This window comes from Sciurus vulgaris (genome assembly GCF_902686455.1).
Source record: "Sciurus vulgaris genome assembly, chromosome: 12".
Lineage (NCBI taxonomy): Eukaryota > Metazoa > Chordata > Mammalia > Rodentia > Sciuridae > Sciurus > Sciurus vulgaris.
In genome coordinates, this window is record NC_136473.1 from 81,796,889 (window position 1) to 81,811,408 (window position 14,520).

The 14,520-nt window shown below is 51.8% G+C and overlaps 1 protein-coding gene across 6 annotated transcripts in view; it reads right to left on the minus strand.

Annotated features, from left to right (window-relative positions):
- The window catches only part of NAV1 (neuron navigator 1), a 254,821-nt gene that overhangs the window by 101,009 nt on the left and 139,292 nt on the right, over positions 1-14,520 (minus strand). For all 6 annotated transcript variants that reach the window (XM_079106005.1, XM_079106004.1, XM_079106000.1 and 3 more), the window contains one exon: positions 675-777. In XM_079106005.1, the coding sequence (XP_078962131.1) occupies positions 675-777 (103 nt within the window). The remainder of the gene's footprint in view (positions 1-674; positions 778-14,520) is intronic.

Consider the following 14,520-nt stretch of genomic DNA (forward strand, 5'->3'; position numbering starts at 1 on the left):
CAACATGAGCTCATCTGGGCAGCCCACAGGAGCCCAGAGGAAAATCTGAATCACACGGAGGAGGTTATGGCCAGAACTCTACTCCAGGGAGAGGTGCAGTGGGAGGGGTGCATGCCCCACACAGCTGGTGGGTCTGAGGTCTTTCTGAGGGAAGGACCAGGGTACACCCATGGGGCATGGAATGACATTGTATGAGTCCTGCTGAGCACTCAGGTCTCCCTCAGGGGTGATGGAAGAGGCCAGAGATCATCTAAATGACAGTGGGGTGAGGAGCCCCAGATGTTGGGAGGGCATGGATTCTAGATTCCCAGAACACTGGGACCTGGGGAACAGGAGGAACACTAGGTAAATAAAGCCCCTTTGGAAAGATGAGGAAATTGAGGTCTAAGGAGGGAGAGTGAGCATCAGGCCACACACTGAGCCTCCTGATCCCTTCCTAGTCATTTTAAAACCACTCTGCATAAGTGAAATCTAGGCTCAAACTTAAGCAGAGATAGGACGCCCCATTCCCGGCAGGGCTAGCTCTGTGGGGCTCTAAAAACCGTGCACACGGCAGGCCATGTGGCTGGCCTGGGATGCCTACGTGGAGGCATGGGGGCCTGGGGCCCTGACCTCCAGACCTGGGGAGCAGATGAGGATAACTGAGGGCACAGTCCTTTAAAGCTCAAGCTTACCTGTGAGTCACCTGGGAGCCTCGAAGGCTGGACATGGTCTCTTCCAGGTTCTGTCGAAGATCCAGGACATTCTGCACTGTCCTCTTTCTCTGGGACTCTGGGTCTGTCAGGGAGAGCAGAAAGAGCTGGGTGAGTGGAAAGGGCTTTCCGCTGGGGGCCAGAGGATACGAAAGGGGAAACTGACCATGTCCCCCAGAGGTGGCTCTGTGGGCATGTTAGGCACCTGTCTTTTGTCTTTCTCGAAGACGACCGGCAGAACAGGTCCTGCAAAAGGCCCTGGTCACGAGCCCTTGGGCCCTCCGAAGCCCTGACCTTGGCATGGCTGTAGACGTGGCTTCTGTTGGTATATTGCCCTCAGATCCCTTACCTGATCAGATCCCTTACCTGATCAATCTACCTCTGGCTCTTTTGGGGGTGGCCCTGCTTCTCACAGTAGAGGTCACAGGCAAGGCTGCCCATGGTTGAGGTGCAGGGACACCTGCCTGGAAACGCCTCTCTGGCAACGCACGGTAAGTGTTTAACAACTGGCTCCCGGAGGAGGGGCCGCCGTGACCACCATATTTGCCAACTGCTCTGGTGTAACTGCTCCTACCATAGCTGCTTTCAATTTCCCAATGTGCCTGTCATCACAGAGTTAGGAAGAGGTGCCAACAGTTAGCTCTGGGGAGCGGCGTAGGCCAGCTTCTGCATACTGGAGCCCCAGGCCTTGACTGGGAACATCTGAAGTTCCTCTGTGGGGTTCAGGGAAGATGGTTCCCACAGAGCCTCCTAAAGGCTCCTGGGGAGCCACAGGAGATGAACAGACATTTTCTGGAGCAGGAACCGAGATCCAGGCAATGCAGAGCCCGCAAAAGTGGTGGAATCCTGAGTGAGGAGGAAGGAGTGAGGGGCCTCAGAATCCTAAATGATCAGGGGCCATTTCCGTTCAGCCTTGGTTTCTAGGCAGGACGACAGGAGCCTGCACAGAAGAGATTCTACAACAGCAAACAGAAACGTATCCCATCTCCTCTCCAGGTGAACATCACGTCCACGTGCCTGGGAAGCGCCCAAGCATCCACTCCGACGACCCACCCAACGAATCTACGTCAAACAGACACTTGGTGTCAGGCCCCGTGCTAGGCCCCGAGGACACTAAAGAAGAGGACCTGGACTTGTCCCGTGGTTTATTTGTTACTTTGGGGTCTAGAGCCACTGAATGGAATCAACCCACACAATGCCTCCCTGCAGCAGCAGCGTCAAGGACTGACGGAAAGACGAAGGTGAACCCATGGAGGCAAATGAGGAATTCTGCCTCTCCAGCGACGTCCCTTCCCCTCCCTCCCTACTGCCTCCTACAGCCCTGTGCAAGAGCCGACCTGTCCCTCTGTCCCTCCCTGGCCCACAGACTTGGCTGGAGAGCCAGCTCCTTTTGGTTGTCAAAGGGAACATTTCTGAACCCCTTGAGTGGCATTTTTCCTCCAGACTGAGCTCAGGCCATTGGCAAGCAGCTGCCATGACTGTCTCTTAGCCAAGGGAGGCTGTGTGGGATGGGCAGGGTGCGCGCTGTACCACCCTCTCCAGAGCCTTTGAGGCACCTTCTCTAGGACAAGCTCCAGCCCTGGGCCCAGCCATCTCTCCTTTCCCCTGTCTGGGGGATCTACTCAGCCCACCCCTGACCCCCGTCTTCTCACGGCCAATGCCAGGAATCCAACCCTCGGTGCTGGTGGCAAGAACAGGGACAAATGGCAGGCCTCTGTGCCAGCAGCCTGCACTCTGTCCAGTCCTGGTGTCACCTCTTTGGCTGCCAATGCCTATTTATCCTGGCAAGCGTCACCTTGTGAGCTGCTCCGTGGTTTTAACTGATGGCTTGGCCCGGAACACAGACAGGGTCAGAAAGTGTATACATTATATTTTAAGGTTTAATTCTAAGAATGCCTATGTGGGGATCAAGAACATGCTGCCAAGACATGGGTTTCTGGGTCAGGATGATGCCTTCAATGGGCTTGGCAGAGATGAGGGACAGGCGCATACATGTCCAAGGGGTGTGTCTTTCCAAGAGGGGAAGGTGACCAAGTTTGCTCAGAGACTTCTGTGTGTGCCCAGTCCCTGGTATTCATTATCTAGTTGAATCCTTACAAGATGTGTGCTGATGCCCTGTTCTATAGGGAGAAAACAGACTCAGAGAGATCAAGTAATTTGCCCAAGGTCATGCAGCTAACATAAAGCCCAGGGCAGAGTTGAGCCCAGGAAGAAACTAATATTTTTTCGATATATTACAGAGCATCTCTGCACCACCAGCATCAAGCATGATGACTGCACATAGTAAGTGCTTAATGAATATTTCAGGAATGGATGGATACTGCCAGGAGTGGCGGCACACCTCTGTAATCCCAGCAATGTAGGAGGCTGAAGCAGGAAGAGATGAAGTTCAAGGTCGGCCTCAGCAGCTTAGTGAGACCCTCTCTCAAAATAAAAAAATAAACAGGTCTGAGATATAGCTCAGTGATAAAATGCCCCTGGGTTCTATCCCTAGTACCAGGAATAAAATGGATATCGTGTCACTAGAAAGATATCTCTCTCCATTCTGTCCTCTCTCTCTCTTTAAAGGGAAAACTGTTTAAGCCACACTGGCCACGTTCAAGAAGTTCACTCTACATTCCCTAAGGTTCTAGGCATACAGGGGGGTGGCAGGAATGTAGAACTTAATGTCCAAGTAGTGACTAAGAATGGGACACTGTCCTTCTGTCCTTCTTCTCACTATTCCAGCCACAGTGTCCTCTTTTCCCATGACTCTTCCCTCAGAAGACCCTCACCCTAGTCCCTACTTTATTTGAAATCAGCAGAGTGGGGTGGGATTACCCCATAATCTTCCAGACTCACCAAAAACTAGTCACAAGGATGTTTAGAAGTGACTTGGTCACTGGACCTCAGAGATGGCTGAGGTCCAGGGAGGTGACTAGCAAAGAGATGCTAATGGAGGAAGGTCTGATGGTGGGCAGCCTCCCCACAGGTGGAGGTTTGGGGATGCAGGGGGCATTAGGACAGGGCTTCGTTTGCTGGGAAGTGACCAGGATCCGCTCTCAGCTCCCAGGTCAGGACTGGTCCAGCCAACACTAGACCCTAGGGCTCCCTTGTGCCCTGGCAGTGCCGCCTGGTGGTCATCTTGGGTATACCACCCTGCCTCTCCAAAGCTCAGCTCAAGGGGTGCGTGCACTCCTGAGAAGTCTGACTGTCCTCTACATTCCTGGGTGACAGACATGATGCTGGGTGGGACGCGTTGTGCATCTTCAGGCCCGGGATGGGAGGGCTTGCAAGCATATAAAGGGCAGGCCAGAGGGCTCGAGAGGTTGCAGATGCTTTGCTCTGGTATGGGAGGTGGGGCAAATTGACGTTCACATCCATGACCCCACCCCCAAGGCAAAATTTTACATTTTTAGCTTTAAAACACCAGTAAGTTGCATGTGCAAGGAAATTCACCCCACCTCTCACCCTCACCCACATCCAACCCTCACCCTGCCCCACCCCTGACCCCCAACCTATAACTAGGCTTCACCACTTTCTCACGTGTCCCATGAGGGCGAGGCCCAGGGATAGAGTGAAAGGGTCTGAGCACACCCTACTTCGTGAAGACCACAATGACCTCCAAGTGCAATGATGTTTTTGTTGGCTATGCCAAGATCCCTCCATGGCTGCTGCTATGCGTCTCCATCAACTGTTTGGTCTGGGTGTGGGGAGGCCTGGGGTCATAATAGAGCCCAGACACAGCAAAGATGGAGGAGTCTGGTGGCCCATCTCCCCTGGTGTCCCGCATTATGGGAGGCTCTCAGGACATTTCCTGTCTATGTGACACTTTTGGGCACATTAGATCAAGGTCCTGTCCAAACCAACCCAGTTCTTGCCAAGCCCAGGACTCGGCCAGCACGGTACCTGTTTCTCCTTCATTGCAGGCAGGTCAGGACACCACCTACCCTGACTGTAAGGGCCTGGGAGTACTCCATGCTCTTAGCTCTTGCAGGACAGACTCCAGCTTCCAGAATGGGCAAGGGGAGAGAGGCCAGGTAGAGATCCTACCAATTGTGGGGTGACACCAAGGTCTATGGGGTGGAGGGAGGCTCATGATGTTATCCCAGGCTGCTGCTCCAAGCCTTTCCCTGCAAATGGAGCAATTGGGGAGGATATATGTGCCCTCAGGCTCACAAGAGAAACAAGAGTCTCTACCAACCAACCATTACCAGGGTAACTCAAAGGGGCAACAGTGAGCAGCATCCTCCCAACATGCACTGGGGCATGTGCAGGCTAGAGTGGTGTTTCTTTCTACCCACTAGTGGCTCTTATCAAGACCACAGAGCGTATACTGTCCATGTTAAGAATCAAATATACCTAACGGGTGTGTGCACACACACATGCTGAGTGTTTACCACATGCCAGGCACGACACTAGGCATGTTATTCCCTATTGTTCAATTTGATTCATCAAATTGAATTGTGGAGGTTCTTTCTACCACAACACAGTGCCTTGGAATACATGCACACGCCTCCAGACACACACATCTACTTGTGGTCCAGCCAATGGTTTGTGGGAACCCTTGCCAACTTCTGCAATTCTGCAGACATCTGCATGGAGAGATTTGGGTGGACATGTGTCCCATTGTAGAAGAAGGAGAAAGGTGACTAAGAGATGCTACAGGGAGAAGGGAAGGCCCAGGATGCCACAGGAGGCATGCTGGGGCCAGGGCTGGCTCCCTGTCTCTCATTCACAGATGGGTAGGAATTCACTCTGGTTGGGTGAGGCCCTCATACCTGGGGCTGGGGGACAGATGAGGTCGTAGTGAAATCGTGTGTGTGCATTGTCAGGTCTGACTACCCACTTCTCTGGGAGCCAATCTCAGCTGGGGAATGTGCTGGGCCTCAGGGGTGCCTTGGGCCAGGAGTCCAAAATACGGTGTAGCAATAGATGGGGAGCCTCCAACCGTGGCAATGACCCTGGCAGAGTCAGGGAAGTTTGGGAAGGAAGAGGCTCCAGGGGATCCATCACCCAGCAGTCAGATTTCCCCACGTTCTATAAAGTTTTAATTATTAGCTGACAATTAAGTAAACTGCAATAACTAGTGAAAACTTAATTACTTCCGCCAATGTTTGAGAACCCACATGAGTAGTTTAGCCCAGGGCAGAGGCCACAGAGGACAAGATTTGCACCTGAATTCTAGGCTGACTTTTGCTGGGAGAGGCTGGACCAGGTAGGGACCAACAGGAGGAGCAGAAGTGAACCCAGAGGGAGAAGGTTAAGTCACACAATTTCAGAGCCTGAAAGCATCACTGTCTCCTCTCTCTCGTACTGGAATTGAACTCGGGCCCTTGAACATGCTAGGCAAGTGCTCTGCCATGGAGCTATGTTCCCAGTCCCTTTTATTTTTTATTTTGAAACATGATCTTATTAAGTTGCCCAGGATGCTCTCCAATCTGTGATCCTCTTGCCTCAATCTCCTGAGTCGCTGGGATTATAGAAGTGAGCCACCAACCAAGGTGGTCTTGCCCTTTCCTTTTTTTTTTTTTTTTTTTTGTGGTGGTGCTGGGGATTGAAGCCAGGGCCCTGTGCACGTGAGGCAAGCACTCTACTGAGCTACATCCCCAGCCCACCCTTTCAATTTTATAGACAGGGAAACAACCTATCCCTCAGGCCAGAGAAGGAACCCTGGCAGGGCAGGTGTGACTCCTGACCCAGGTCTCTTCCCACCATTACTCTGTGCCAGCTCAGTGCTATGGGCCTGAGGTGTATCTGCAGAGGAGGTGAACTAAATGAATTAACAGAGCAGGGGGGTATCTGGGACTAGGTCCATTTAGACATTCAGAAGAGGGTAAATGATCTGAAGACTGGAAGGATTACGCATATCTCTCTCTCTATATCTTACACACACACACACACACACACACACACACACAGCTTCTCAACAATTCTCAAGGAGAGCCAGCACAGTGGCTTATAAAAAGGGCTGGGGATGTGGCTCAGTGGTGGAACGCCTCTGGATTCAATCCCTGGAACCAGAAAAAAAAAAAAAAAAAAAAAAAATTCCTGACCCTATTCCAGTCCCAGGGCAGTGTTCAGGTCTCCCCTAAATTCTGAAATTTGTCACAGTTTAGGGGGTAGCCCTAGTCAGCAGGCTACTTTCTCCCAATAATATTGAATACAACAACTGCAAAAGATTCTTTGAAGTTTAATACATCACCACCAATATCGGTTGATAACCATTTTGTGTTGCAGTGAGTCAAAAGTCTTCGGGAAGCCAAATCATTTTGGGCAGAACAGGGGTTACCGGGGATTGAATTCAGGGGCACTCAAGCCCTGAGTCACATTCCCAGCCCTATTTTGTATTTTACTTAGAGACAGGGTCTCACTTGAGTTGCTTAGCGCCTTGCTGTTGCTGAGGCTGGCTTTGAACTCGCGGTCCTCCTGCCTCAGCCTCCCAGGCTGCTAGGATTCTAGGCATGTGCCACTGAGCCAGCTCTGAATCATTTTTATCCATCTTCTCCACTCAAGGACACAAACCTTCAAATTCCTGCCAGGGAGGGGGCGCTGCAGGGCCCTACAGCTTGCTGTCCGACTACCTGTAAATCCCAGGTCTCCATCCACCGATCAGGTCCTGCTGCCAGTGACCTCAGGCTGGATTCACTCCCACCTTGAAGTCTGTGAAAGCTCAGCTCTGCAGTGGAGCTGGGACAGGGGTTGAAAACTGACAGGGGACTCAGCAGGCAGGTCTCCTGTGCCCTTGGGAAGGGCACAGCAACTTCCCCCTAGGGTAACTCCGTCCCTCCATCCACCGCTCTCCTCACCATCTGCTGACCTCAGAGGCCCTGGCACTGGGTCAGTGGGCCTCCACACCAGAGACACCCCATTTCCATGGAGCGTTCATGCAGAGAACTATTTATTCTGTTACTAATCCTATCATTCCACTTTTCCCCCCCGCTTAAGTCACAACATTGTCAGAGGCGGCTGTCACAGTACTCCACGGCACAGCAGATCACAAGCTTATATCTGTTGAGTGCTCTTGCTCCCTAGAGCAGCACCCAGGGATTTCATCCTTGTCCCCAAGGATCCCAAGCCTGCTCAATCAGCGAGTGGGTTGAGCTGGAGCTAAGGGTCCAGTGGCCCTCCTGTTGTATGATGCTGCCCAGGTCACACACCCAGAGAGCGCCAGGGTGAAAGAAATCATTCATTGTCCACATGTATGTATGAGATGGGGAAATGAAAATTAGGATCTAGAAGCAAATCTGGAGCGAGAAAGAGGGGCATGCATTGCCACCCAGGCCTGGAACCATCAGGTCTTTCCAGTCTCTCCAGATCACCAACAGTTCTGATCTTCACTGGATGAAAAGGCTTAGATTAGGCATGTTGGTAATGTGTCTGCATTGGGCATGGGCTAAGAGGAGCTGTGAAGAGGGAAATGTGGGCAAGGCAATTTCGGGGATGTAGGTAGAGTTCTACCTTGATTTTCCCCAGGGCACACACTAATTGGCTGTGCGGCCTTGGGTAAATTACTTCCCCTCTCTGGGCCCCAGTTTGCAGGTCTGTAAATGAGGGGTTGGGTAGAGGACACCCAAGCCCCTACCCAGTTTTACCAGTCTGGTCCTATAGCTTTGTACTTGGCTAAAATCCACATGAATGTTTCTTCCCTGAGTGTGTTAAAAACACAAATGCTAGAGTGTCACTCCCAGAGATTTTGATTCAGCAATCAGAGATGGGTCCCAGTGAGTGATGTGATCAGAAGGTCACATTTTGGGAAATCCTCACATCTGTTACATACCACTAGAATAGAACGTCCATCACAAAACCAGATCTTGACTTCCCAATGCCAGGTGGCCAATCAAAGTGTCTCTGCTCTTCAGGCCAAATAGAGTCTATGGGCACAAGCAGGCTGTCTGTTCTCTGGCAAAGCCCAATGCTACACCTCCAGAATTCAGATAAGAAGTCACCTAAAATTCTGCTAATCAGTCTTACAGCCAGAGGACGCCATCCCCAGTCCAGTCACCGCCAGGGTCTCTGTGGCTCATTGTTAAGAAGGGCCACAAGGGGGCGCTGCCGGTCCTCAGCCGCTTTTGGCCTTGAAGTTGCCGCAGTGCTGCAAGACCCGCAGCTGTCTGGCTCTCGAGCTTGGGAGAAGCGGCACGAAGCTCTTTTCTCTGCAATCTGCTTAGCATAGCCCCTTTCCTCCCAGGCTCCCTACTCCTAACTTCCGCACATCCTTCCCCAGACCCCCAGCCTTGTGGGTGGGATGTTCTGTCGTCCTTGGAGGAGAGTCAAGGGTTGCAGCCTGCCCTATTCTTCGGGAAGGATTTCGAGCTGGGTCTCAGGAATTAGCCAACGACTCTGGGCATGTGAGAGGACTCCAGGGACCCACGTGGATCGTTCAGATTCAGGGCCAAAGTTCCAGAGACTAGCTGACCCTGCTAGCGCGATGCCTGGGGAAGTAGATCAGAGTTCAAATCTGTGCGGTGGAGATCTCCTCTGTTCCTCTACAATGCTCTTGATGCAGGTAGCCTGCTGGTGAGATCCTTTCTCTCCTCTTTTTTTCTCAGCACTGGTAGGGATTGAACCCAGGGATTCAGGTATGCCAGGCAAGTGCTCTACCACTGAGCTACATCCCTAGCCCTTTTTATTTTCTAAATAAAACTAAAGTTGTTCAGGCTGGCTTTGAACTTGTAATCTTCCTGTCTCCACAGGATTACAGGTATGCATCACCATGGCCTTCCGAGCAAGAGTGACAGCCTCTCTGCAGTGAGCAGAGTGAAGGAAGTGAACCAGAGGGCACAGCATATGGTTGACCAGTCAGGACACAGCCCCCTTGGGCTCTTAGGGGCAGGTCAGCCTTGCTCAGTCTTGTGCAGAGAACTTGGAGGGTAAGCTTCAAGTTCTGGGGGGAAAGCCACCCATTTGTTTTCTTGTTTGTTTTTTGGTACTGAGGATTGAACCCACGTTGCTTTGCCACTGAGCTACATCCCCATTTCTTTTTATTTTTTTGTGAGACAGTCTCACAAAATTGCTGAAGATGGCCTTGAATTTGCCATCCTCCTGCCTCAGCTTTCCAAGTCACTGGGATTACAGGCGTGCACTACGGTGCCCAGGTGACAGGCACTTCTTAATATCTTATCTAGTACCAATAGGGAAGGACTATGTTAGGTCAAGGGCAGTCAATGCTGAGGGCTGTAGGACCTGGAGAAGCCCTGGCCTGAAGCCCTGTTTGGAAAGTGCTGGTTTTACCAATCCTGCCTTCTTTGCTGCCAGAGAAACACCTCCTGCCCCATTTCCCCCTGAACATCAGGTCAAGCACATTCAACCTTCTCTCCCTTAAAGCCCTGAAACTGTGGGCTGGGCTTACAGGACAGGCCTCCAGCAAAGGATGGCCTGCCTGTCAGCCTGGAGACACAGAGGCCCCTGTTCCCTGACAGGCCCTGACTCTTCTGCCCAGTAAGCCTCAGGCTGTACTGAAAAGGTTTTCCATTATCAATGCTGCTCAGACCCTTCACGTGACACCATACTCCAGTGATGTCACTGCTGCTGGGAGCTGGGAGTGGTTGTTATAGCAACAGTTTACACAGTGGAGACAACCATCTGCAGGCAGGGGGGTGGAGAGAAGTGGGGAGGGGGGAGGGGTGGTGAGGAGGGGTGAGGGGAAGTGGGGAGGGATGGGGTCCAGGTGTAGATTTCTGGTTCTGAAACTAGGGCTGGATGACTCCTCTGCGGCCAGGCACTATTCTAGAGCTTTCCGTATAGGAGCCCTTTCCACCTGGGCCCGAAGTAGCCCAGGTATGCTCCCCATTTTACAGTTGAAAAAAACCAAAGCCCAGAGACACTGCGCACCCTGTCCAAGACAACGTATAGTAAATGGCAGGGCCAGAATTTTAACCCAGATGGTTGACTCTAGAGCTGCCATGTCTACTATTGAAGCCAATAGCCAAGATGGTGAGATATATTTTAAAAATGTTAAATAATAATAAATAAATATATATATATATATATATATATAATTTACATGCCATAAAATTCATCCTTTTAAGATAGATAATTCAAGTCAGGCACAATGGTGCACACCTGTAATCCCAGAAGCTCTGGAGGCTCAGGCAGGAGGATCACAAGTGCAAAACCAGTCTCAGCAACTTAGTGAGGCTCTAGGTAACTTAGTGAGACTCTCTCTCAAAATAAAAAATTAAAAAGGTCTGGGGATGTGGGTCGGTGGTTAGGTACCCCTGGGTTCAATCTCTGGTACAGAAATAAATAAATAAATAATAAAAGATAATTCAGTGATTTTTTTTTTTTTTAGTATAGTTCAAAAGTGCACCATCACTACTACCTATTCCAGAATATTTTTTCACTCCTAAAAAACAAAACCCCGTTCCCATCGGCAGTCACTGCCCCATTTTTCCCTTACTCCAAACTCTGGCAACTGCCAATCTGCCTTCTGTCTCTACAGATTCGCCTGTTCTGGATGGTTTGTGTAAATGGACTCATGCACTGTGTGGCCTTTTGTGACTAGGTTCCTCTCACTTTGCACTGTTTCCAAGGCTCCTTCAGATTACAGTGTCCATCCGCACTTTGATAATTTTCATGGCTGAGTAATATTCTATTGTATCAATATTCTATGGTATTGATGGCCACTTTTTGCTTCTCCACTCATCATTCAATGGGCACTTGGCTCGTCTCCACTTTTGCCTAATATGAATAATGCTGCTATGAAAATTCATGTGCAAGTTTTTAAATGGACATCTGTTTTTATTTCTCTTGGATATATGCCTAGGAGTGCAAAGCTGGGTCATATGGTAACTTATGTTTAACATTTTGAGGAATTGCCAGACTGTTTTCCAAAGTGTCTGCACCGTTTCTCATCCCAGCAGCTGAGGATGAGACTTCCGATTTCCCCACATCCTCACCAACACACGGTATTGTCTTTTTCATGATAGTCATCCTCGTGGGTGTGAACGTATCTCACTGTAGAGTCAATCTGCATTTTCCTAATGATTGACGGTGTTGAGCATCTTTGATATTTAAATTAATTAAAGTTAAATGAAAACTTGAGTTGCTCAGTTCCATTGGGTACCATTAGCCACATTTTAAGTGCTCAATAGCCACCTTGCTCCTTTGGCTAGGAACTCCTGTGGCATGGACAGAGGACAGCCACCGGGTTGGGGTGCTCTAGCACTCCCAGCCCTTTTTCCAGCAGGTGATCATCTGCAGTGCGCTTTCCAAGCCCATTTTACAGGTGGGGCTAACGCTGGGGCCCAGAGGGGCTCAGGCAGAGACTTGCCCAAGAATGTGATTCACGTCAGTGAGAAGAGAACCAGCTGTCCAGGTGAGGGCAGACTGGTGAGGGTGTCTCTGCCTTTTATCTCCATTCCCACTGTCCATTCTGACTCCCTGTCCAGGCCCCCACCTTCAGGCTTGCCCCTAAGTCCCTAATGTCACCTCCTTTTCCAGAACCGAGCAGTGGCAGTGACTTGGTCAAGAAGACCAAGCCTGTTAGCTCACAGGCAGGCCCAGCAACCGAGTTGGGGTCACACTTTGAGAGAGCTGCGGGCAGGGTCTGGGCCATGTGGGGCTGCCCCAGAAGGAGGTGGCCCTCACCCACGGAGACCACCCGCATCTCCCCGCGCCCCAGCCCCCAGCTCTGCCTGCCGAGCATCTGCTCCAACATCAGAGAGGTGACATCCGCCCTGCAGGGCTGCCTCCCTGGAGGATTCCTGGGTCACCAATCCTCTCAACCCTCTACTGCCCACCTCAGGGGACCCTCTGCCTTAGCCCATCTGCCACCAACACAGCTCCCCATATCCAGGATGGTCCCAATGCCCAGCAAAAGGACAGACTGAGACAAAGGCCCAGGAGCTCCCCAAGTGACCGAGACAAACTGAAGCAGGAAGCCATGTCAGCTTTAAGGAAAACAGAGAAATCCTACCGTGAAACTTAATAAGGTTTGCTGAAGTGGGCTGTTCTCCGTGATAGGAGGGGAAGAGAAAGGAAAGGAGACCTTATTTCCAGAGTGTTATCTATGTGCTGAGCACAGTGCTAAACTCTGATAGACATTCTGTCCTCAGAACAAAACAACTCTGAGGGGGTGAGTATATGCCCCTATTTTATAGATATTTGGCTCAGAGAAGCAGGTTAACTTCCTAAGGTCACACAGCTTGTGGAAATGGTAGAGATCTGAATACCAACCTAGCTCTGACATTCATGCTTTTTCCAAAATAAATTATAAATGACAACAAAGACAATGTGGTTGGACACCAGGAGGCCCTTCTTGACTGACGTGCTGGAATTGTAGTCCTCACGGATCACAGGATGAGGCCTCTCCTCCGCTCGTGGAATGAATGAGATACAGAATTGCCAGGAGACAGGGGAGTAGCGGGCCACAGGCCAGGCCAAGCATTCTCTACCTCCAAGATGCAGGGCTGCTGGCCAGGCCAGGCCTTGCTGGCAGTCACCACTCCTGTCCAATACTTCCTCGAGGGAGCCTTTCTCCCCACTGGGCTTTGTCCCAGCTCTGGAACCTGCAAAGCTTCTGGCCTCTGAAGAACCTTCCTAGAGCGTCTGGCAGGCAGGCCGCGCAGCCTGTTTGCCAAGACCAATGGCGGCCCTCACACACCACGGCCTAATCAGATGGCTCACAATTCTCCTCTCCTGCCCAGTTCCAATGCAGGAGCCTGGGAACCGGCTGCAGGCAAAGCAGAGCTTCGACCCTCTCCTCCTCCCTGTCGCCAGCCACCCTCTCCCTGTGGGAGTGGAGAATCCCACTCCCACCTCCTGCCCGGTCCCACCCCCCGCTGGCCTCTCCTGGAGAAGCCGATGGGTCCCAGCACACCTGTAAGGGCAATGACTTTGGAGCTCCGGTAGCAGGCCAGCATCTGAGTCCCAGGCCCAGCATCTTCTGACGCCTGGGATTGGGCTGCTCGGCTCTCTGGGTCTCGGTTTCCCCTTCTGTGAGAGCATCAACCCCATGTGTTCTCTGCTGACAGTGGGGGAGGGGAATGAAGAAGCCAGGGAAGGGGGTGAGCAGCAGCATATGTCCTGGGCTTTTTTCTCCAGAACCAGAGGGGCCGCCTGAGCTGGTCCAGGGCAGGTGGTGGGTGGGCTGCTCTGGAGACTCTCTACACCCCTGCTGAACGGGAGGCCTAGGAAGGGTCAGGAAGTAGTGGGTGGAGGGGGAGCTTGGGAGGCACCCAGGCCTTTCTAAGCCCTTGCCCCACCCTCCGGGGCCTGCATGCAGCCCACAGTGGCCCAGGCCCTACAGCCATCACTAAGCATTTTAGGGTTAGACACCATTTGAATGGAGGCAAAATCGGGGATGTGGGGGGTAACGTTCTCAGGAGAGATTTTCCATGTCTGCCAAGTAACAAAGCCACAGTGAGTTCAGTAACAACTCATCTTGCCAGGATGGAGCCTCACCAAGTTGCCCAGGCTGGCCTTGGACTTGTGATCCTCCTGCCTCAAGCTTCCAAGTCACTGGGATTGCAGGCATGGGCCACCACGTCCAGCTCAGATGTGGCTTCTTTTCTGCTGGAGTCCAGTAAAATGAAGGCAGAGGTGGGGCAGGGAAAAGCCATGCTCTGTGCTGAAGAACGTCAGCTTGACCCAGCAACTGGACACAGGGCAACGGTGTGGTGTCAGCCCTAACTAAGGGCCCCGGAGAGGAGGTGACCAAGAGTACCCCTGGGGAGGCAAGGGAGGCACTGCCCAGGATGGACAAGGAAAAGCCACCAGATGTCATGCACTCTTTATCTTCCCCCTGGACCCATCCAGGTTGGGGCAAGAGGCCTGAGCAGGGCGTAGGCCGGCCTGAGGACCAGTTCGGAGCTGGGGAAGGTTAGGCCAGATGCAGTGCTCCAGG